We start from the raw sequence: 23,929 nt of genomic DNA, 5'->3' as shown, positions 1-23,929 counted from the left end.
TAAAAAGTAAGGAAAAGAAATCTGACCTTCAAGAAGGCACTTTAATTGGTCAGTCAGGTTTTATAATAATAGCCAATATGAAATTTTAAGAGGAATAGGAAAACAAAATTATATGGTTAGTAACAGCAGCTCTCTGAAGTAGGAGTTAATAAACCAACATTTACAAGTTATAAGTGAAATCAGCTTGTATGTATCATTCTTTCCATAATCTGATGTTGATCCTCATCACAAAAACATCTCATGATTTGGCACACTTGGCAAACACTGCAACTATCTCAAGGTGCTTGGTGTTGGTTTTGCATTTTATTATGTGGTAGGAGTGCCCTGATTATTCTTTCTTTTTATTTTTTTCTTTTAACACCCATAACTTTTCTGAGATTTTGAGACTTTTTGCATGTGGGTGGGTTTTTGTGATAGTAAACAGCTGACAAACTTTTAAAGCTGCCAAATTGAATCCAGGACAGCACAAGGAGATAATGAAGAACAGGAATGCAACAGCTACAAGAACTGCTCTCTTTGTGTTATGCCAGATTTTTCTTTCCCCCTTAAAAAGTACCATGACGTAACAACTTTATCAATCACCACTTAAAGAGATCCCAAACTAGAAAGGCTTCTCAGGAAAGAAAAAAAGACAATGCTAGAAAATAATTTTTATTGTGGACATGGTAATAAATTCTTCTAGCAATGTTTGTTGTTAATAAAGCATTTCATTTAATAAAAGAAATATGAATCTATTGAAGACAGCTTCCCACACATTAAAAAATCTGCATAAGGAGAGGAAAAAGCAAAAGACATAAAAATTATGTTTTCCTCTTTCATCACTAAGGGAGGTATTTGAATGTACATATACGGCTCAAAAGAAATCAGTTCCACAAAACCCTTCCCAACAATATTATCAGCGTGCTGGCAATATCATCTACGTACCTATGTATAAAAGTGTTTCTATATCTAAGGCTGAAAAGCGTTTCGAAGAACAAGTTAATATCCTTGTATATAGATTTCTCATCTGGCTCCATTTTATCTAATACCTGTTTCCTCCTTGTCACTGATAGCAATGCTCTCAATCCCATTCCCCTCCCTCTCCCACCAGGTAGGGAAGGAGAGAGAGAATGAGAGAGAGACTTTGCTGGATTGAAAACTATACTACACAGCTTTAATTAAACACCAATGATACAAGAAAATATAAGCAATTATATACAAATATGTTCAGGGAATGTGCAAAAGCCTCTTGCCTCCCCCCACCCCTAGAAAATCCCACAACACTCCCTTCAGCTGCCAACAGTCCTGAGAAATCCCGGAGCGGCTGCTGGAGAAAGCATAGAGTGATGAGGGTCAGGAGAGCTCAAGCCTGGGGGTTGATGGTGCTGGATGGACGGAGTCCTCCCCAGACGCCGGCCACGGACGGAAGAGAAGGGAAGAAGAAGCAGTAAGGAAGTTGTCTTCTGTGGTCTCTGACCTTCCTCTGAGCTTACGTAGGTGTATGGAATGGAGTATCTTTGGCCAGTTTTGCTGTCTGTCTGACTCAGCCTCCTACGGGGGGTTCATAGATTTCCCCGTAGTGTCTGAGCCGGCAGAGTGAAGGTGCGACCTTGAAGACCCAGCAGTTAGAAAAACATCCCACTGTTATCAGCCTTAGTTGGAACACTCTGCTACTAGTTAAAAGAAAGCTTACTGAAGGAAATAAAAAAACAGTAAAAGGAAAACTGGTTCATCCTGGCTCAAACCAGGACACTCCTGCAAGGAGAGAAATAATTTGTCTGGACATCCTATCATTCTAGCTCTAGAGCATTAATAAGGGGCCAATTACATCATTTTGGAAGTATGATGCTGATTCAGAAGGCTTCAGGTTAGCCTATGAGGTTGGCAGAACCAGTAAAACAAAATTCAGGAGCTAAAGAGAGGGAGAGAATTTGATTCCTAAAGTAAACACGATTACACTACCAATGAAAATAGTAGTTGTGAGTGAAAAAATTGATTTCCACAATAACAGGACTTACCATTTCAGAGTCTTGACTTTGTCCAGGAACTTTTACAGGCACTACTGGAGGCCACAGACTGTCTATCAGACTAAAAAGTCCTAATGCCCTTCAAAAAGACCAATAAAATCAGGTTTAAAATCTTCTGTTATACATTATATTTAAAAGATTAATTGAGAGATATAATTTAAATAATTGCATGATTATGACAATTTTAAATCCTATTTGTTTTCTGGAAGCTGGTTTTGATTTGGTCTAATTAAATCTCCATAATTTCTGCTGCAGGGTGGAGAGGGAGGGAAGGGATGTATCATATTCAGTGACAAGCAAGTCATATTTAATCCTTTGCCATGAACAGTCTGCTGCATGATGAATTTCAGGGGAACTGGGGTGAATGCTAGCTTGGGAAGGACACAGACACCAATATGACTTCTTTTAAAAAACAGCTTTTAACTATTTTAACTGCTGGATTAAAAAAAAAAAAAAAAGAAAGTTTTGCTTCTAACATTTTCATTTCTTGCTTTTCTCTAACAGCTGATTGTAACTGCTTTCAGGAAAGTCAGCAATTATCAGATATAGAGAAACAGGCAAGATTTTATCTTAAGTACATGTGCAGAGGACAGTCTCCTTCCTACGCAGCTGCTCATTTAATTATGTTTTTTATTTATTCATTTTGCAAGTTTCCCATTTTTTTATATGGAGACAAACATAAAATTAACAAAGGTGTACAGTGGCTGCCCTGGCAGTTGATATGGGCATCCTTGCAGGACAGGCAGGAACATCTGAAGGAGAGGCCAAGAAAACAGCTGAGGGAGGGGAAATAGCTACAGATAACCAGTTTGAAGAGGCATGCATTTTTGAGTTAAAGCTCTCTGTTATCTTGTCCTAGTTCTCTGGTCTGTGTAGCTGAAGCACAGACATCTGGATTTTAAGCTCACACTGCCTCCCAGAATGAGTTATGTGTTCCTCCAATTAAGAAAGCCACTATTTCTGAAACAGCTCTAAAAAAATGAAATCCAAAGCTTGCTAAAAGTAATATTAGCTTCTAAACTCAATTGCTTAGAAGGAAAAGACATATTCTAGTACAGGGCTGAAGCATGTTGCAATATGCTGCTTCTCTTCAACGGGTCACGGAAACTCTCTTTTAAAGTTCTGCTTTTTAGCTCACTTCTGCTTAAGCTTATTTATTTCTGTTTTTCCCTAGTCCTCTGTCTCCTAAGTGCCTAGACTTTGGGCGTTTATAGGCAGTGAACTTCTTCCCATGTTTTTCTGTAAAGTGCCAGGCATCATATAGGATTCAGTGCTAATAGAGATGCCTTTGGACCAGCACTGTGAGAAGTTTTATGAATGTGAATATCATACTGGATCTTGTAGAATACATTGTGCAGTTCACAATTCAGGTAACAAGCTGGCAGAGCAAAGAGATGATGTTGCCATCTGTAGTCGTGGTCTTCATAGTAATGAACAGACTAGAAACACAAATGTGCTGCTTTTTTACAGAAATGGAACTTCCTGACTTACAGGGCATCATCACCAAGTCTGTAAAAAGAGAAGACTAAACTTGGAGGCTATTTTTTTGGTGTGTGTGTGTTTTGTTTTGTTTTGAACAGTGAGAACATTACAACATACAAAGCAATGGTTCTTGGGTATTAAAGAGACTTTACAGCAAACTGACCACTTCCTGAATCCTGCCTCAGAGCAACATTTTCTGCCCTGCATGGTACAGAATGGTATCTTCTCTACAGTCACAGCAGGGCCAACGCCCAGGGGAGCAAACTAGGCTTGCTAACAGGGACATGGGAAAGGAGAGTTACAGAGAGAGAGCACAGCCTTCCATGCAGCTCGAGCAGTTCCAGAAGTGGCCTTCCTTGCACAACATGCAGCATGAGGGCAAGGGCAGAGCATGGGTATGGACATGCTGCAAACTCTGCTTGTCTGTGCATATGGAGATCATGTATTTATCAACTTACAGCAAATAAGCAGGTATAATCACATCTCCACACGAACTGTACAATGATCCCTCATCTGTATTTTAAACTTTACACAAGGGACATGATGCTGTCCCTTATTCTCTAGCTCTCTTCTAGCTTGCTACCCTCTATCAGGACATCTAAGACATACCGTACATTTTCTTCAATTACTTGTGTCTTTTTGGAGAAGGTCATCTACTGCTTGAACTAAGAGCACTTAATTATTTGTAAATTATAGTATTTGTTTACAAACAGGCAGAAGAGTATCAGTGTAGTGAGTGTCTCCTGAACATCTTAGCCCCATACATTTTTTTTGACAGCAGTTACGCCAATGACAGCAACATCTGCAAATTCCAAATCCCATCCTGCTGGGATCCTTCTCTTCCAAAGGGAAGGTTCTATCCTGGAGCTGTTCTTGAGGTGTGAGGGACTGTATCAAGTCAGTGCCCCTGATGAGGAGCTCCCCTCTTGCTCTACCCATTTATATGCTTCCAAGAAAGTTAACTCTGTCTTTGTACTTACGGACTTCAACTTAGCAGAAGGGGGAATGAGGTGGAGGCAATGACAGTGGAGAAATGGCAAGACATTGTGTTCTCCTCTGTAGAAAATCATTACCCTTACAGAAAGAATAAAATTAATTTTCTTTATTGGCCAAGGAACACTCAAATCCCACTTCAATCTGGCTTGAACAATGGGTGTAGTTTATCCAATATGTGTATCCTTCCTCAGCTACAGAGTCAGGACAAGAGATGAACAGCTGGCTCTGTGTTACAGTGAAAGGACATGGTTAGACCCCATGTGCACAAGGAGCCTTTCTGGCTACAGAAGACAAAACAAAAACTTTAAAATTTTGCTCTGTGAGTCTCATTGCTAGACACCGTAAAAAAAAAAAAAAGTAATTCTGATCAGAAAAGGACAGGCTTCTAAAAAAAATACAGTAAGTGAGAAAAAACAGGCTCAAAGGTGAAAAAAAAAAGAACACACTAAGTATTTTGAATGAACTTTTTTTGTTTTTCTTTGAGAGACAAGGACTCTATTGTAATATTCTGTAACATTTCTTCCAAAAAAAGAGAAAAATAGACATGAATCCACACCAGGAAGACAGAAATAATCTATCAGATTCTAAATGACAGGTTGAACTACCTACTTCCCAGGCTAAACTGAAATCTGTTTGGTAAAAAAATGTGTTTTTTTCATGCTAAATATTCATATGTCCAATGTTTATCACCAACATAACCAGGCCAAGAGTAAATCTAACAGAGCATTATAATACAGACTTCCATGGAAGTACGGATTTGCAACATGCAAAGAACACCTCTACATAAAGGTACTCTTCTCTTCTGTAAACCCACCTTTTCAAGCTTCACTTATATAATGATAGTTTTTTATATGCATGTGTATGTGTGTATATAGACACACAGAGACATATATATGTATTCATAATATGTGAAATAATTTTTTTGTACCCTTCATGATTTTCATTGTTCAGTGTGCTCTGAGGGCATCCCTCCCAACTTAAATTTTGCCTGCTAAATTTTGGTACGTCTTTTCTCTCTATCCATAAACACCAACTGCCTCCTGCATATCCAGACAGTAGTAAGAGAATTTTAAAGATTTCACACTTTTCAACAGGCTAAATACATGGCTGAGAAAATTAAAATAAACATACAGCATATGCAGAAATTAACCCAGATTTATTTAACTAATTGTCTTAAACTACTCCATAGAAAAATATCTGGAAGATAGCGAGTGATTTTAATAAAATAGCATTGTACTTCTCCCTCTCCACAACTCTTGCCATAGATGATGATGATGCTGTCCTGTACAGAAGAAGCTACTTTCATTTGCTCACCTAACCACCTTCCTTCTCAATTTCCCAGCTCACCAGCAGACAGAAGTCAACTTCTGCTTCTGACCTTCATGGTCTATTTAGCCCTCCAGTGCAAAGTAAGTGGCTTACATCCCTATGTGCACACATGCATTCATGTGTTTGCTCTAAGATTTTTTATTAAAACATACAAATTAAAGAGAAAAGCCATTGTAATTATATTTAGACCTGGTAAAGTGAAAAACCAGGATCTACAGTCTCAGTACATCTACTCTGATCCTATGGAAATTTGGTTCATTTCACATGACAAGCTATACCACAAAAATCAAGACTTTAATTTTTTTTTTTTAATTTAATTTTTTTAAAACAGTATTTCACTGACTCCTATCTGATAACTTATTTCACAACTTACTAAGGAGATCTTGTTTATTTCTCTCATAAGCATGAAGCTTCATGAACAGTTCTGGTCCAAGAACTTTGTGTGAGACATGCCTGATTCAACTTTTTCACATTACAGATTATAGTTTGGGGGATTTTTTAATCTTAATAATGACGCCAGAGGTTCAGGGAAAAATTATTATAGGAAGCAAATATCAGCAATATCAAAGAAAGTAGAAGGAAAACAATATCCATTACTAGGAAAAGAAGAAAGACTACGTTTACAGCAGGGGATGGGAAATGGTAGGATTCTATTCCAACATCTTCCACAGCTTTTCTCTGGAGACTCCAGACTTGGCATTTCTCTATTTCCTCCTCTCCTACTCTCCCAATTTTAGGCTAAAATGAAACAGTTTTCTTTTGGCAGTGTCAGTCTCAATTATTAAGAACTCAAAACTAAAGCAACTCCTAGCCCTCTCTGACACCTCTCCTTGCTCAAAACAAACATAAAAAAGAAATTCAGTAATAATCACCTACACTGCATAAACTTCAACTATCAAAACAAGCAACCAAACATGAAGTTGATGCTGTAGGCTACGTCTGCCTTTAAGTGACTAATTAGAATCTTGCAGTGCACATGCTACGCAACACCACATTTTCTCAGATTTGAGGAACAGAAGTAACAAAACCATAAAGTAAAAATCTGAGCCTACTAAACCAGCATCTCAGTCAAAACACAAATATGGAAGAAGGGTTACTGTTTTTTTTCCCCTCCTTTTGTTTAAATATATGGAATTATTCTGTTGAGTAATTTATTTACATACTTCAATAAGTCAATTTTCTACAGTACATTAGATGCTACATATACTACATTAAAACACTTAAATTATAATGCATAATACTTTTGATTCAATATGGACATGCCTATGTTATTCTCCAATGCTGGCTACTAAACAGATCCATGACAGAAGCAGCAGTCCACACTTGTTAAAGAGAAGCAAATTCAGGAAAAAAAAAATAACAGATACATGAGCAGTCATCAGAAAGAATAAAAAAGTAATGCAAATATCCAAAACTTCAATGCAATTACTGAAATTATGCTTTAACCACAGCAATTATCAAAGCGTTTCAGGACCTCAAAACTTCAGAGACAGGGGTGGCTCTCTGAGATGGCAGTCTGTTTCGGAGGAGGGAAAACCAAAGGAAGGAAGTTGTGACTTCCTTGCTCTGCAGAGGATTCTTACTATTAGACTTCCTGTCAGCGTCTAGCAGTTGAAACACTTTCTTGTATAGTAGTTAGCAGTGGTCCTCTGCTCTGAGTGTGAAGCAAAAAGAGAAAGCATTCTGTGAAGAGTAGGGGGAAAAGGAGAGAGACACCCAAGAAGTACAGGACTTAATAAAAAAACAAAAACAAAAGGGAGGGAGGGAGGGAGGGAGGATGGAAGGAAGGAAGGAAGGAAGGAAGGAAGGAAGGAAGGAAGGAAGGAAGGAAGGAAGGAAGGAAGGAAGGAAGGAAGGAAGGAAGGAAGGAAGGAAGGAAGGAAGGAAGGAAGGAAGGAAGGAAGGAAGGAAGGAAGGAAGGAAGGAAGGAAGGAAGGAAGGAAGGAAGGAAGGAAGGAAGGAAGGAAGGAAGGAAGGAAGGAAGAGAGAAAGAAAGAAAGAAAGAGAGAAAGAAAGAAAGAAAGAAAGAAAGAAAGAAAGAAAGAAAGAAAGAAAGAAAGAAAGAAAGAAAGAAAGAAAGAAAGAAAGAAAGAAAGAAAGAAAGAAAGAAAGAAAGAAAGAAAGAAAGAAAGAAGGAAAGAAAGAAAGAAAGAAAGAAAGAAAGAAAGAAAGAAAGAAAGAAAGAAAGAAAGAAAGAAAGAAAGAAAGAAAGAAAGAAAGAAAGAAAGAAAGAAAGAAAGAAAGAAAGAAGAGAAAACAACCCTCAGGCACAATAGTGACCGACATTACAAACACTGTCAGATTTCACATATAACATTTGAAATTTTAAAATGACAAACAACAGAAGCCAACTTTGAAAATCCAGAAATTTCCCAGAGAAACAGAACACTTGATGATAAACTCAACATTCAGGGATTACTTAATTTAGAGGGAAATGCAACAGTTAGTAAAGCAAACTATTATGGAACAATCTGCCATTAATTAAAGGTTGGGTCACATGCCAAAGCTTATGATTTGATGGATCCTTCAAAGTATTTTACCCTATCCAACATAAGTGTGGATTTTAGCACTACCCCTGTTGCATCTTCTTTTGAAACTTGTTACCAATTTTCAACTTAGGGACAAAATGGACACTGATACCCCACATCAATCACGTATTATGTTAAAGATTTTCTTCCTCTCCCCTCCATTTTTAAATTGGTGTCATTTTTCTGTTCTGCTGAATAGAAACTAGTAAATAATTAAGAGAAGAAGCCAATACGTTTGCTATGCTCTGCAGTCAAACAGATCAGTGCTTGGCAAATTAGAAGAAAAGACATAAATTGTCAAAATCCAAATTACTATTCTTTGTAGAACTCCAGTCAGGGCTAAAACCAAAAATTTTGTTGATAAAGACAGGCATCTAACTACAAATTTTATCTCAGCTCATTGAAATTATTCTCTAGTAGGGAGCAGCAGACTATGACAATTTATAGGTTATTTACTCCTGAGGAGTTTTATTAAGTGCTCATTCCCTGCATTTAATTGCATCAATCTAGTTACTGGTTATACCAGACATACCCGAAACCTGCCTGGGATCTATTAAAATAGGGGGCTACATCTCAGTTGTACTGCATACAGATTCTTAACCAAAATTTCTGCCTCAAGCAGTATACCATCAAAATATCCCTTCTTTTTGCTCAAGGGGCTGAAATTATAAGACTGACGTATGAGGTAGTGGGAGGACAGGAGAGAGAACATACACCTCTAAGGAGCCAACACCACCAGGGGCAGATAAAAAAAAATTAGTCAGTCTTCTCTCTTTAAACCATTGTATCATTCCCTGCAGTTCAGGGAACAGTTGTAGAAAATGCTAGGAGACAGGCATGAGTGAGAGGGTGAAGAGAAAAGGCGTCAAGAAACACATACTGAACCACATATACTGCTGTTAATTCAGCTGCTACAATACTGGTTCCTACCTTATTCAACAGCCTCATGACCAGACTAGAAGAACTGCTGGAAATAAGACACCGAACAAGCCATGGCAACTTTGCTGTGACTCAGCCATGCCCATCTGTCTTCCAGGATTGCCAGAAACTGGACTGCAAAGGGGAACACCACTGCCTCTATCAGGCTACAAAGGGAAGGATTTCTTGCAGGGATGGTTTTGGGGAGTATGTTTTACATGGGGTATGGAACTTGTTCTGAAAACCACCTAAATCAATGACAGACCTTCAGATGACCTAGTTAAAGACCCTAGTACTTGTTAAAGCATATGGGTATTCAAAACAATATTCACCATTAACAGTGTTTCTCTCAGTGTAAGAATATGATAATTCTAATTTTTCACAGAGTTGATCTTAATCAAGACAGGACATTGTTATATAAGTTGTTACCCCACTTTTCTTTTGTAAAACAAGTGTTTTCCTACCCGGAGAAGAAAGGGGTTTAGTTTCCTTGGTACAACTTAGAGTACAAGTCCATTCGAAAGATCAAGTCAGGTTTACAGCCAGGTTTTTGCCAGAAGGTAAATTCCCTTTATTTTAGGTTTTTAGTCCTTGAAATGCAACTGCAGCTTAGAACAGGGATTTTTAAATTGCATTTACTGGAATGATGTTAAATCCTGCCTTAAATTAAGCACTTGATGATGAAGATACATGATGATCTGGAAATTTTTTGAGCAAGAACAGTGGACCATTGATGCAAAAAGCTTGAGAACCAATTATATCTGTTAAATTAAAATCTCCTCTGTCTCAAGGAAGTACTGAGGAAGCACTCTGTCTCTATAAGAGAGATTATAATCCATGTGACTGTGGGAGAGCATGCTCGTACTGGGATCCTATTAGCCAAATTGTGTGCTTCAAAGGCACAGAAAAAGTAAAGACTTTTCCCTCGTATTTCCTACATTTTCTTCCCTTTCATCCATTTTAAAAGCCACTGTCAGACTCCAGGAAACAAACAGTTTAAAAGCCATCTCCTTCCAAAAAGTAATTGACATTCTGAAACAAACAAACAAACAAAACCTGACAACAACAACAAAAAAGCAGCAGTCCTTGTTGCAGGGCAGACCACATAGTTCTTATTCACTCATGTGCTGCAAAGCCAAGGTTAGGCACTCAGAGGCATATCCCAGTATGTGCTCAGATATATCACTGTCTGGAAACCCATTTATCCAGTGGCAATGAGTCCTACAGTCTAATTATGTTCTGTGTGAATAAGTACTCCCTTATATTCATTTCAGCTATGGCTTTACTGTGGTTTCCATCACACCTAGAATGGCACAAACCGTGTCCCAACACTCATGAGTACTAACAAGCTATAAAGCAGAACTTAGGCTAGAACAACTTGAAAAAATAAATCCCTGAACGATTTCACGATTTCCCCACCCACCCATCTTGTACAATGAAATCACGTTTCAACCACGACACTGTCCCTGAAGCTACACTAGTCTTTTTCTTTTAATGTTTCCTAGCAGGGTTACCACCAGCACAGCTCCAGCTGAGCCACCAGCATTTTCAGCAGTGTGCCTTCTAATCGTCCTCAGAATAGCCAGAAGTAACTTACTTGCTTTGAAACATTAGAAAAAGTCTGTCTCTTATTAGCTAGGCAGAGTACTGGAAACACCAGCAGCCAGTTGTAAAACTTCATTTGTATCCAGAATTCCAATGCCATTATTTAATTTGTTTGGAAAAAATGTAACTTGAAAAAAAAAAAAGCCAACAAAGTAATTAAATAAGAAGACGTGTTTGTTATTAAAGATCCATAAAAATGCAAGTAGGCTTGAAATCCAAAGGATCTGAAAATTAACACTGCAAGTACATGAAAAGAAAAGCATACTGAATAGTGCTGGCTGGAAAACAACAATTCCATTTTGCTAAACATTTCAAGGCTTTGAAATTTGTTTTTGTTCCAATATGAAACAAAAATGAGACTTTCTGAAAGTTTTCATGAAATGAGAACGAGAGAGAGTATTCACTCCCTCTGGACCTGAAAAATCTTCCCAACAAAATTGTCTCCAAAATAGATAGATAATGTTTCCATGAAACATTCACGTTTTGATGAAACAGCATTTTTCAAGAGGAAAAAAAAGTGTCAGCAGAAATATCATAGCCATTCTAATACCAAGGGCTTATCTAGATTGGATGCTTGTACAAATAAATTATGTTGAGAATTGAACCAATCTTTTACTTATACAGGTTCCTGTGTGAACACCATATCGCTTTCTTTAGAAAGATACTCCAAAAGATAATTGATCGATTTAAGGTTTTTTATTCTTGATTAAACAGATTTTCTTATATTCAAAGAGTTTAAAAGGAAACACAGAATAATAAAAATCTGAGAGCTACTATACATTAATTTGTTACTTATCTGGGGGATTTTTCTATAAACCTGCGGACATTCTTATTCCAAAAGAAGAATGGCTTTACTATTTGCAAGATTTTCAGGGTTTTTTAAAAGAAATTTAAACTGTGCTTCCAAAACTATATAGACTTAACTGAATTAAGCTTTCATATACCATGAGAAAGTCTATGCTTGAATCTTCAAACCAGAATGGGCAGCACTGTAGAAAAACATAGTGTAATAAACAGTTCTGCAAAGAAAGGGAGCTGAACTAACCTCCCTTTCATACTAAGTCTTGGAATCTACTGAAGAGGAAGAAAACATGCACATTTCAGGAAATATTGCAGATGGTAATTCCTCTTTATCCCTTGCTCTGCTAAGTGTGTATTTCTGTTGGCTTATTTATGGTCATGCTGGAGTATGTTTGGCTCAAGTAGTATTGGATGCCCCAAAAATGGCAATGAGGACATTGAATTGATCAAAGCCCTTTAAAGTTGTCCCAAAGAATACTGATCACAGAAATTAATAAAAAGTCAGATCATCTCTGCCAGCCACAGCATGCAGGATTGTTCTCACCTTCCTCTTGTGGTTCTTTGCAAAATTTTCATTCCAGCTAGGCAGCAGAATTTTCCTTCCCATCTCCTGCAATACTGCTCAATGTCATCTGCAGAACTCAGGGACTGCAACTGCACTTCACTGAACATACCATAGGCATCCTGGACAAGGAGGCACAACCTGCAAAACATTCCTCTGTTACTCATAGGTTCCTGTTCATAACAAACTAGTTAGAAAATTTCTGAAAATTACATTATGAGCTTCAAAACAGGGCTTATTCTCTACAATATGTGGAGAATTCCTACGAAATAATGAATACCTCTATCAAGAAACAAAACCATTATTGTTTAACGTTTTCTCATGTATGTTTGCAGGAGCTAACAGGGCCATGAAATAGAGAAGCATGACTAAAAAAAAGCATAAAGGGTTTGCACTGGGGATTAGATCAACTAACAGCTATGCACTATATGGTTTGTGCACCTATAAAGAAAGAAGGTTGCGTTTTTGCATAACTTGAGGGGAATTCTGCAATGCAGACAGAGCTATGATATATCTGTGTGTCTGTATAAATACAAAAATTCTTCTTAGAAGTAAACAAAGCAATATATTTCAGTAAAATGGACAGGGCAAGCATTAAATTTTCTATAGCTTTTTAAAAAAGAGTCCTAAGGATACGAAGAAGAGTGAAATGTCAATTGTTCTGCTAAAAAAGCTCCAAACAAACAAAAATCCAACATGAAACTACAGATTAGTACTTTCAATATTGGGTATGACGAAGCCCAGAGGAACTACTTTAAAGAGGTAATTAAAGAATCTGCCAAACAAACAATTTGATTAAAGTAATCTATGGAAATAGGGACTGTAGGGCTGGGAAGTATTGCTTAATGAACTTGCTGGCATTTTGAGAAAATATTACTGACACAGAAGATAAGGCAAACTCAGTGGATGTCATACATTTAGATAGTAAAAAATGCATTTCACAAGATTCTGCACCTGAGATGAGCAGCCATGATAGCATGAGTCACGCAGTGCTGGAGGAAGGAGGCTGCTCTCTACAAGATTGGTTTAATTGCCCCAGAAAGAGACAGTTAGGCATGGAAACTTTTCAAAGTGAGACAAAAATTACCTTTGAGGGTAGCATACACATCTTTATTTCTAAATAAAACTCATGGCTGCACTAGGCAGCAGAATTAATCTAATTTCCAAGGTACAAAGCTACCTCATCCAGAGCAGTACCACTGTTCACAGCAAGTTGACTCTGAATGCTTTTGGAGCACATCCTAATAATATACACGCACCCTGAAAGCATTCAACAATAGTAATTATATTGTTATAAAACACATTTTAAATGAAATAAGCTTCTACATTTCTCTGGAACAATCCACGTACTTCTTTGCAGGGCAGCTTAGGCACATAGGAGATCATTAATCACAATTTCCTTGTTCATGAACTGTCTAACCTTGGTTTACACCCTTGAGAGGGCTGGATTCACCACAGCATACAACTCCATCAGTGGCTGTGCAAGCACCAGCTGAGAGTGCTGGTTTTAAGGAGCTGGTTTTATGGAGTGGTAGGATCAAACACAAATTAAGGCTCCCAGATTTTTCCTGTACCTCTAGCCACAATGGTCCCACACCATGAGTCTTCTCCACGCAAAAAAAGCTTAAGTACAAATCCTCCTCTGCCCGCCAAGGTTAAGAAATCCTTTAGAGCCATGAAACTCTGCTCCTACTCTGAGCAACGACAAACAGGAGGAAACCAAATACTGTTGTGATGTGCAGGCTGGAAGAATACATATCTTCATCTCTGGAATAAGTGGTATTCCCAGCCTAGAAAAAGAGTGACTGTCCTAACACAAACCTGTGCCTCCAAAAGCTCTATCACTCTTGTCCTTTTATGTGTAAAAAAAACCAAACCAAAACCTGAGGTGCCTTCTGGATTTGTACCAAAAGATAATCTTTAACTCAACAGAACAGAGAATGATGTGCTATGAGCATGACAGCCCAGAAGCAGAAAAATGAAGGTTGCCTGCTACTTCCCATGTTAGGATCTTGCAATCAGTTAAAAACTCTACTGAGTTTTAACTGATTGGACCGAAACTCCTCATGCTATTGTTTTGTTTGGAAAAAGCAGAGCTAATATGCTCGGGACATTTCTGAAAATCAGATTGAGGGGGACTGCAAAAACAAAGCAAACAGTTTTGCCTATGTTAACAAAACATTCAGCGACTGTTAATTGTAAAAAATTAGGCCTCCGTATCTTGGAGCAAGCAAGGGCCAACTGAGTTAGCGTCTCAGATCTGATCAGTTCAGCAGTCTCTTAACTGATCACTGGAATTTCTCATATCTTTAGTGAGACATAACTGAACCCAAGTAAGTCTCAGACTAGCTGGCACCAGGCTCATATTAAGTCCTCTGGGATATGTTAATTGCCCAAATAAAATTAGCTTGGTTGGTGCTTAAGACATCAGTCACTAAAAGCGCATTTTCCCAGTCCTTTTAAGCCAAGGAAAAAGATGACTGCTGTCAGACACGGGAGTCTCAACTCCCTGCATCCCTGGCCACATATTTCCATCCCTTTGTGGTGGGAGCACAAACGGCTAGGATAGGAAACTTATCTGACCAGAAAAATGTTGTGGCCAAATAAACGTCAGATCAGCTCCTTGAAAATTAACTCTGTAGAAGTAAACTCCTATTTGCATGGAATGCTACTTTTAGACAAGAACGTATTTTCCAGGCGAGACTGGGAAGCGGAGGATCCCACTCCAGCTGTCTGGTGTTTGCAGCACAACATCCCAGGTCATATGATGGTTAAATGGTCAAGCTCGATATATGGAAGTAAAGGAAGGACTATGTAACTTGAGGCTTATCTCACTAACGTTCCCATTCACACTAGCAATGCATTCAGGATTATTGGCATCATAGAGAAACACAGAGCACCAGAACCTTATGCACCAAACCTCAAGTACTTTTGCTCTATTAAGACAGTACATGAGAGCAGACATCCACCACAGTACACTCGTTCCAACAGTATCCAAAAGGTAGTCACGGTTTTTCTGTAACTTGCATTTCAAGTGAAATGTATATACTCACACACTTAGAAAACAGAATTTCATAGTTAATCTTTGGATGTCCAATTTCAGAATAAAAGGTGAGGAATATCCCAAACTAATGCTATGAAGAGAACTTCACAAATGCATGTTCCCTTTTGAAACAGTACGAATGAATGATGACAAAACCTCGAAATATACTCCACGTCATTTGATCTGGCGCACAGAGATTTAGTAAGTAATGTTATAGGTATTTAATAATGAGTGACAATTGATTTTCCTTCTTAATGACTATCATGAAATCAGCTGAATCCCACAACAGACTCAGCAATGCATTTGGAGAACTATTCTCAGGTTCTCTGAAACCAGTTCTGTTCTTGCGTATTTTGCACACTCTTTCAGTTTCGTTGCTTTCAGAGGCTGTTGATTCATGGCCTTAACTTTCTCACCAGCATTTTTTTTCCCTTGATTTTATTCCCAGAAAAGTGCATTTGTATTATTTTCCCATGTTACAGTGTTGCTCTCATATTGCAGCAAATTTTCCTGCAAATTAAGTTTTAGTGGCAAGTCTAACTGTGATTAAAGCAACAGTTTGTCCCATGATTTTCCCCTCCTTTGAAGCTCACTATGAAGACAAAACCCCACATCTAAATTATGAGACAAACTGCAAATCCAAAATGGGTATTTGCCCCCAAGGAACTCAGCATTTATATTTTGTGCATATCTACCACAAATACTTTTTTTTTTTTCCACAAAATGTGGTGCTTGTAGTGAATCAGTTAATCAGCTAACACATACCTTTCCCAGTGCCTTGTCAGTATGCATAGTAATGAACTGTTAAAAAAAGAGTAAGATCGTGGTTTTTATCAGAGGTGCTCATGTAGGGAGGAGATAAGGGCCATATTTATTTTTGGGACAAGAGGATGCAACCCTGAATGTAAAATATGGTTTTGGAAACAGAAAGTTCTCATGCAAAGTAGTAGAGAATTCACTCCAGGAGTGAGGGGTGGCAGGAAAGCCAGTAGAGAAGTGAGCGTGGGAGATGCAGACTAAGGAAAAGGTAAAGTATGACTCATTGGCAATAACAAAGGGGGTGAAGATAGGGAACGATAAGAAGGGAGGCAGAGATTGCCCTATTTCCCCCCCACACCCCCTTTCTTTTTTTTTCTTTTTTTTTTTTTTTTAAAGTAATGACACAGAAAGTTTCATGCAAAAGCTTGGGAAGATTTTGTTGATTTGATAATAGCCAGGAGCAAGGATGGGGGCTGGGGGAAGATGAGGCTGATTACTCTGCATTATTCCTATGACTGTGCTGATCTTTAGGACAGCGTCTCCCAGTAGAAATCTGGAGAGGATTACAGGATTACTCTGCCATGCCCTTCTCCTAGTTAGTCACTCCTCATGGATAAAGCCTAACGCCTTTTTTTACTATCAGGTGTTTTTTTTTAATGCATGAAAAATCATATCTCTCCATACTGCTGCCTTGTGTCTGGCAGTTGATTTTCTGGAAAGGTAATAGTGACAAAAAGCTTCTTCAGCTTTGGTCACCTCCAGTGTGCTCAGCAGCTAGTGGAAAAGAAACAAGTAAAAGATCTGCCTGTGGAGAAGATGAGAACTCACGGAGGCCAGAATTGACTGATGACATGGGGATTGCCTTTACTGAGTCTTGTGAAAACAAGCACCAGAATTTTGTCATGGAGAGATCTAACAATTAATTGTTTTACCCTGGAGGGTAGCAGAACAACCATGTGGCCCACAGCAGCTTTTCTCCATGCACAGGTAAGCTGTGCTGTATGGCATGAAGAGCAAGAGAAGAAGCCAAATGCTACCACCTTTTCAATGCTCAGCAGGGACATCATCCCCCTTTGGAAGGGAAGGAAGGGGGAGAATGGGTAAATGCCTGGAACCTAACTGAATTGTATTTGCTCTGATATTTGCTCATTCTTTATCTTCACCATCCAAGAGACAGCTGCTGCTGCTTTGTTTGTCAGAAGGACTTCTTTATCTCTTTGAGGTTCCGTCCTAGCAGAAGCATAAAGCACACGAACATAAACACACATAAACAAAAACCCCCTCTCCCTTAATCACCAGAGGCACAACACTACCTACATAACTCCAATTCAGCAACTTGTCTGGTCAAGTCTCAAGGTGGAGCTGATTAACTCCTGCTAATATGGCTCAGATTCAAATTGTAACCTGCAGGACACCACCCTACCGGGATTTAATTTATCCCTACCTTATGCACTCCTTGCATTCCCCATACCCATATTATCTCTGAAAAATCAAAGCTCAGGGCATGGGTCTAAACACACAAAGACAACCACTCATCTCCTTTACGCCCTCAGAAAACCAGCAGGATTTTCCTTTTAAAAGCACCGTATTCACCACATCACAAACTGCTTCATGTTCCCTTTTGAAAAGTACATACCCACTCTAGCCTTCTGTAGGGAGACACAAGATTCCGAGTTTTCTGTGTAAAATCCATGCCATTTACTGTCACTAAATGGTGAGTGAAACTCTACAAAACATAACTATGGATTGAACAATACAAATTAACAACAATGACGATTAGCTCCTTCTATGCATAGGTTGCAGAGGTACATAGAAAACACAAGCACCCCTGCTTCCAGTTTATAAGGGGAATGTCAATTTCAAAAGGTCATAAATCCTGTCGAGTTTAGCAGTTTCTAGCACCCAGGCTAGTGCTCTGTTTTGAAGCATTGCGATGATCAACATAGCAATTGTTTGCTTTGAAAACCGCAGGTTTAAAGTTACTGAAAAGCGGAGTTTTTGATCATGTAGGTTTTTATTTGGTAATCGGGGAAGGACCCAGAAGGAAAGAAAGGTTAAGACAGATCAAGAGTGCTGGAGGTGGCAGAGTGGGAACAGGTCACACAGTGAACACCAGACACTCCAGTTCTCTCCAGTGAGAGAACGGCTGTCCTTGCAGAAGCATTGGTGGAAACTGTGCATGCAACAGGAGTATCACCAAGGCCACGAGCAAGTCTTATCTCAGCATCTCAAATAGAAAATATGTAGCAGAGGCCTCCCCAGTCTCAAGAAAGGAATCTTTTCTTTGCAGGCACTTCTTAGCATGTGTGTAACAGAGAATTTATATAATGCACTCTGCAAACAAATCACTACAGAAATGATACCAAACCGATATTTTTTGATCTTCTTTCATTTTCCTTATAGTTTTATGCAGATGTTAGAAAAAATGAAAAAGAGTGAGAGAGGTTATAAAATAAGTTGGTTATTTTTGTTCACTTCCTTGAACAGTCACTTACTTCAACAAATCTGGAGAACCACATGCAACTTCCTCAAGGTCTTTCGTGAACCCCCACCTGCTGATTGCTTTTTCTGTTTCTTAATTCAGGTTAATCCTTCTGTTCAAAGTGACTTTTTGTGCAGGAAGGGACCTGTACCAGCCAAACATGTCAGCAGGGCTACCTTTTTAGAGCAGAACACACATGTAGGGAATGGAGCTCCACAGCACTGTAAATGTTCCCATTCAAAACATGAAACATCAACTGCCTGCCTGGTGGTAACCATGTCCAGCTTCTCAGGAAAGGGTGTAGCACAAAAGCAGGCAGCTTTTCATACTTGCAATGACAACAATGGCTTTGCATGTAACAATTTTCTCAGCATAAACCATTTCTCCTAAGAAGTTTTCATGCAGCACCAAATGAACTTTTTAAACTCCCCATCTGACACTAAGTGTACTTCCAAACTAAACTGCTGATGTGTGTGCTTTTTCTGTATGCAGAATTTTAAACAAAAAATTTAAAAACATAAAACCACATTCCTGACATCCACTCAAATACAATATGGAGCCTAAGGTATAATTTTAAACAGGTACAGAGTTGCACTTGAGAAATATTTTCAGTATCAGCTGATAGCTTCACTTATCTCAGATTTATAAATGAACACTGAAGTTGTTCTATGTTAACAGTTAAAATTCAAAGTAATTATGTCATGTAAGTAAAAATGTATAGCGATGGTTGGTTTGGACGACACGACGAGTTAAGGAAAAATAACTTCCCTAGTACTGCCTAAAAGTTTGTATAAAGGTTCAGCTGCAAGAAACCAGTAAAGCCTTAATCCCTGCAGATACCCCAGGCATCTCCCCCATACAACACTACACTACATGTAATTTATGGTTCCTCTTGCTCAGATCCATTCCATACAGCTTGTTATGTAAATAAAGTTATTTTGGGTGGTAAACAAAAAAGCAAGCACATCAGATCATCCCAGTTTGTTTCAGACTCACTATGCTGTTAATTGCAGCTGGTAAAAAAAATAATGATGCATGCACTCCTCAGGTTCCTGAGTGTACCATTAGTTCATCATGGAATCCCATTACAACGCCTTGGTTATTTCAGTGAACAATTCAAAGAAAACATTATTTTCCTCTGCGCAATAATTTTCTAATCAAGAGTAGAAATCTACATTTAAGAAACTTACATGCTCAGTTGCAAACTGCAAGTCTTTCTTATGGATAATCTCCAATAGAAAAATCATGTTCCAAATATAACGTGTAATTACCACCCAGCCATTTACAGTACTTATCTATGAATCTGAGGAGGGGTTCTTTGTTTATTTTTTTAATCATAAGACTTTGTAATTATTGTTTTGGCATCCAAGAATTCCAACAGTCGGCAAGGTACTGCCAGAAGACCTTCTCTTGCAAGGTGCTCAGCACTCTCCTTTCCAAGAAAATCAACATTTAACTGCTGGTTCTGGCAAAACTGCATGTCATCCTTTCCACTCTACATTTTGTTCACTCCTCAGTTCCTTTTCTGTAAAAATCAGAATAAAAGCCCTGTCTTTAAAGAGTGATCTGAAAGCAACAGCTGAATAACATGATACTATCTAGGAGGGCAGGCCCACAAAGTCTATTCTGTGTATTAGATTCCATTTGACTTTGGGGGAGGAGGCTATATATATCTATATCTATATCTATATCTATATATATGTGTGTGTGTGTGTATAGAGAGAGGGCTTCCTTGCAGTATCAACCCATTTCTTCCATGCTACAGGACTTAGAGAACTCTCAACTCCCCCTGCAAAACCCTTGGTGAGGGCTTTACAGAATTACAGCATCTGGAATGAAGCAAGAACACTGTAGCAGTGGTACCGGGGTCGCTTATCTTTCAAGACTGTCGTATTTGTGGATTCACCAGATTTACTTCTGCACCACACAGACCATGAACGGGATCCTACATTTTATTTAAAAAAACAAAACAAAACAAAGCAAAACAAACCTAACATAAAGTGAGTATTAAAAAAAATAACTGCTCATTTAGCTGGCACAAAACATCCTAAAACACATTCTTGGTAGTATAACATTGCACATGTGCTTCCCCAGAGCATGTGAAAGGTAAATGAAATATAACACTATGGGATTTCTTACAGAGCCATGGCTGCATTCAATAAGACATTCTGCTGTTTCAATGCCACATCATCCCACAGAACTAGCACAAAAATATAATATTCATTGAAATAAAAGGCAGAATAAAGAGCAAAGAAGAAAAGCAGAAGCAAAATCCTGTTGGGGCTCCTTCCCTGGCAGAAAGGCAATTTTCCACTCTTTCTTGCAGGGTTCACTGTTGCTGCTTTCCACTCATGCTGTTTTCCTTCACTTTGCTTCAGTGGCTGCCTTTCCTAGGTGTGTTTCTAAATGAGGGAGAGGGAGCGTGTCAGTGTGTGTGTGCCGTGTGTTTACAAGAGTTATGGCAGTGGTTCTCAGCAGTCCACCGAGAGTTCTAGGAAACAGCCCCTGTTATTTTATTCTGGGTCAATGTCAGCTCATGTCAGGCAGTAAAGATCACACAGGACAGATCGCTCCATCTCGCAGTCCTGGCTGGAGGCCTCAATGGGAGAGGGAAAGGGAACGAGCTGTGAGTGGGCGGGGAGCCTTCCCAGCACTCTACCAACCACCGCACGAGGAATTATGATAAACACCACTCTGGAAACCAGATACAACAGTACATTGTGTTCTTCTTTGGAAAAACAACCAGACTTCGGCTCACTTAAAGTAAACAGTTAATCCTGTTTATGTATTATTTTTTTTTCCTTTCTTTCTTGATGAGTTGTTAACAGAACAATTTCTTCTGCAAAGCAAATAAGAGATCTGTCCCTTAAATTCAGACTGATTTTCTCTTCAAGGAAAAAAAGTATCAATTTGATATGTAAACTTTCTACTATCAGCAAACACTGTGGAATAACAATCTTTCTTGGCTTAAACTGACTCAACAAAGTGATGCCAAAACTGAATGAAACCTTTCCCTCACATATTTTATTTTGGAAAACTGAAGTGCCAAACAGAGTGTTCTATTCATCCCCTTTAACTATTCCTTTTCTGACAAGAACAACAAAAACTGGCGAAAACCAAAACAATCAGGATGCTTCGTGTCCTTGCAGCCAGAGTACAGGCTGCCTGGGGAGCACAGATTAGCTACTGAGCAGGGCGGGTGGCTGTTCCCAGGTTTTCTCTGGGAGGTGAAAAAAGAGGAGTCAGACTAATCAACTGCAACAGAGAGAACAAACTGTTATCCTCCTTCTCAAAATACATGCTTACTGTGCAAATTCATGATGTCCCTGATTTTCAATATTAAGGGTGATTAATTAGAAAAGCAGATGGAATTTATTATCTTGTTTTGCTGAAGTCACCACAGTCTACCTATTAACTACTTCTTACCGGGGACTCCAACAGAGTTCACTGAAAGCTACAAGCTTTTCCAAAGGGAATTCTAATTTTTAGCACTCAGGAGTTTAAATAGCTCTGGAAGTCAACAACGAAAGTGTGCTTAACATCCCCAGTCAGTAGAAGTTTGTTGATTTAGCTATTTATAATCATAAAAATACATGATTTGCAAAACTGAAAGAGGGGAAGGAAAATATTTCCCTGATTTATTTTTACTCATTTTGCAAGCTCTAAGATTCTGGGTTTTCTGTGCAACCAATGTCACCAAGTGCAAAAATGTAAGTTCAGGTCTGTGAGGGAAAGTCTGCTTTTCAGATTGTCTTGGTAATATTTTACATGTAAAATTATTTTAATATTTTTTCCTGCTTTATTTTCCCCCTTGAGATCTTATTTTTTTAATTTTTTTTCCCCCCCCCCCCCCCTCCCCGCAGCAGTTGCTGAATTACAGTGCTCTAATGAGCTCTCATGTGACAGAGCAGGAGAAAGCAGCACTCTTTCCCATTGCAGAAACTGGGCTGCAGAAGCAACAACCAGCAGGCTGGGACCAGAACCCCAGAGGAGAAGCCTCAGGACTATTCTCCCCAGACCACCCCTTCACCCACCATGGCCTCCAGCCATGACTGGAAGAGCAAGTATGCCTCCAGACAAGACTGGAAGAGCCAGTATTGGTAGAATATGACTGCTGCTGAACACTTCATCCTGCTCTAAGTGCACCCTGTAATTTAACCCCCTCCCTTCCAGTCCTGCACTTGAAGAAGAACATGGTTGCTCTCTTATGATGGTGGATTTGGCTTGCCAAATTCATCCTCAAATTGATGGACAGTCCACAACATTATCTATGAAGGACCCAACTTACGTTGAGGTGCTTCAGCTCTGAGCAGAGTGGTTACTGGCTGCAGGACTGCAGGGAAGAAGCAATACACTTTGGTAATAACCTCTCTCAGGAAGCCAGAGAAGAATATAGCAGTGCTCTGGTCTCTGCTTGTTGGATAAAATCCTGGGCGTAGGAGAAGAAAGCAATAAACCTAAATCATTTAGGGTGCAGTTATAATCCGAGTACAAAAGAAGACTCCCTTTGACTCCCCACATTTTGACTCCACAGTGGCTGGCCACCATCACACCCTACTTCAGGAGGGAATGTATGATTTGAGAGGAATGCAGATGAGAGGGAGAGGTGACTCTATAGGAGGATGGGAGATTGTGAGGAGATGAAGCAACAGCAGGAGGAAAACATGGAAGGTGAAGAAAAAGAAAAATCAGGAGGAAATACTCTTTGATGTTAGCTCTTTTCCACTTCCTTTCTTACACCTTGCTGTTTGACATGTCTCTGACAGTTAGAGATTAGCGGAAAAAATGCCGGTCTGCATTTGACACTGTCTCCCACAGCATCCTCGTAGATAAGCTAAGGAAGTATAGTCTTGATGATCAGGTAGTGAGGTGGATCATGAACTGGTTGAAAGGAAGAAGTCAGTGAGTTGTGGTCAATGGGACAGAATCTACTTGGAGGTCTGTGACTAGTGGAGTCCCTCAGGGGTCAGTACTGGGACTGGTACTGTTCAGTATTTTCATCAACGACCTGGATGAGGGAACAGAGTGTGCCCTCAGCAAGTTTGCTGATGACACTAAACTGGGAGGAGTGGCTGACACACCAGAAGGCTGTGCTGCCATTCAGAGAGGCCTGGACAAGCTGGAGAGTTGGGCAGGGAGAAACTTGATGAAATTCAACAAGGGCAAGTGTAGACTCTTGCATTTGGGGAAGAACAACCAGTACAGGTTGGGGGCTGAGCTGCTGGAGAGCAGTGTAGGAGAAAGGGAGCTGGGGGTCCTGGTGGACAGGAGGATGACCATGAGCCAGCAATGTGCCCTTGTGGCTAAGAAGGCCAATGGCATCCTGGGGTGCATTAGAAAGGGTGTGGTTAGTAGGTCAAGAGAGGTTCTCCTCCCCCTCTGTTCTGCATTGGTGAGGCTGCATCTGGAGTATTTTGT

General features: G+C 39.2%; 1 protein-coding gene across 8 annotated transcripts in view; it reads right to left on the bottom strand.

Annotated features, from left to right (window-relative positions):
• Window positions 1-23,929, bottom strand: part of SPIDR (scaffold protein involved in DNA repair) — a 207,977-nt gene that overhangs the window by 15,434 nt on the left and 168,614 nt on the right. For 7 of the 8 annotated variants that reach the window (XR_007888598.1, XR_007888597.1, XR_007888599.1 and 4 more), the window contains 2 exons: window positions 12,210-12,368; window positions 1,998-2,085 (listed from right to left, as the gene is read on the bottom strand). Coding sequence is in view for 5 of the 8 variants with exons in the window: in XM_051610443.1 (XP_051466403.1) it covers window positions 1,998-2,085; window positions 12,210-12,368 (247 nt within the window). In the remaining 3 variants the exon portion in view is untranslated. The remainder of the gene's footprint in view (window positions 1-1,997; window positions 2,086-12,209; window positions 12,369-23,929) is intronic. The other variant, XM_051610444.1, reaches the window with a different exon arrangement.

The sequence above is a fragment of the Apus apus genome, chromosome 2, assembly GCF_020740795.1.
Source record: "Apus apus isolate bApuApu2 chromosome 2, bApuApu2.pri.cur, whole genome shotgun sequence".
Classification (NCBI taxonomy): Eukaryota; Metazoa; Chordata; class Aves; order Apodiformes; family Apodidae; genus Apus; species Apus apus.
This window is presented reverse-complemented; position numbering and strand designations above follow the sequence as displayed.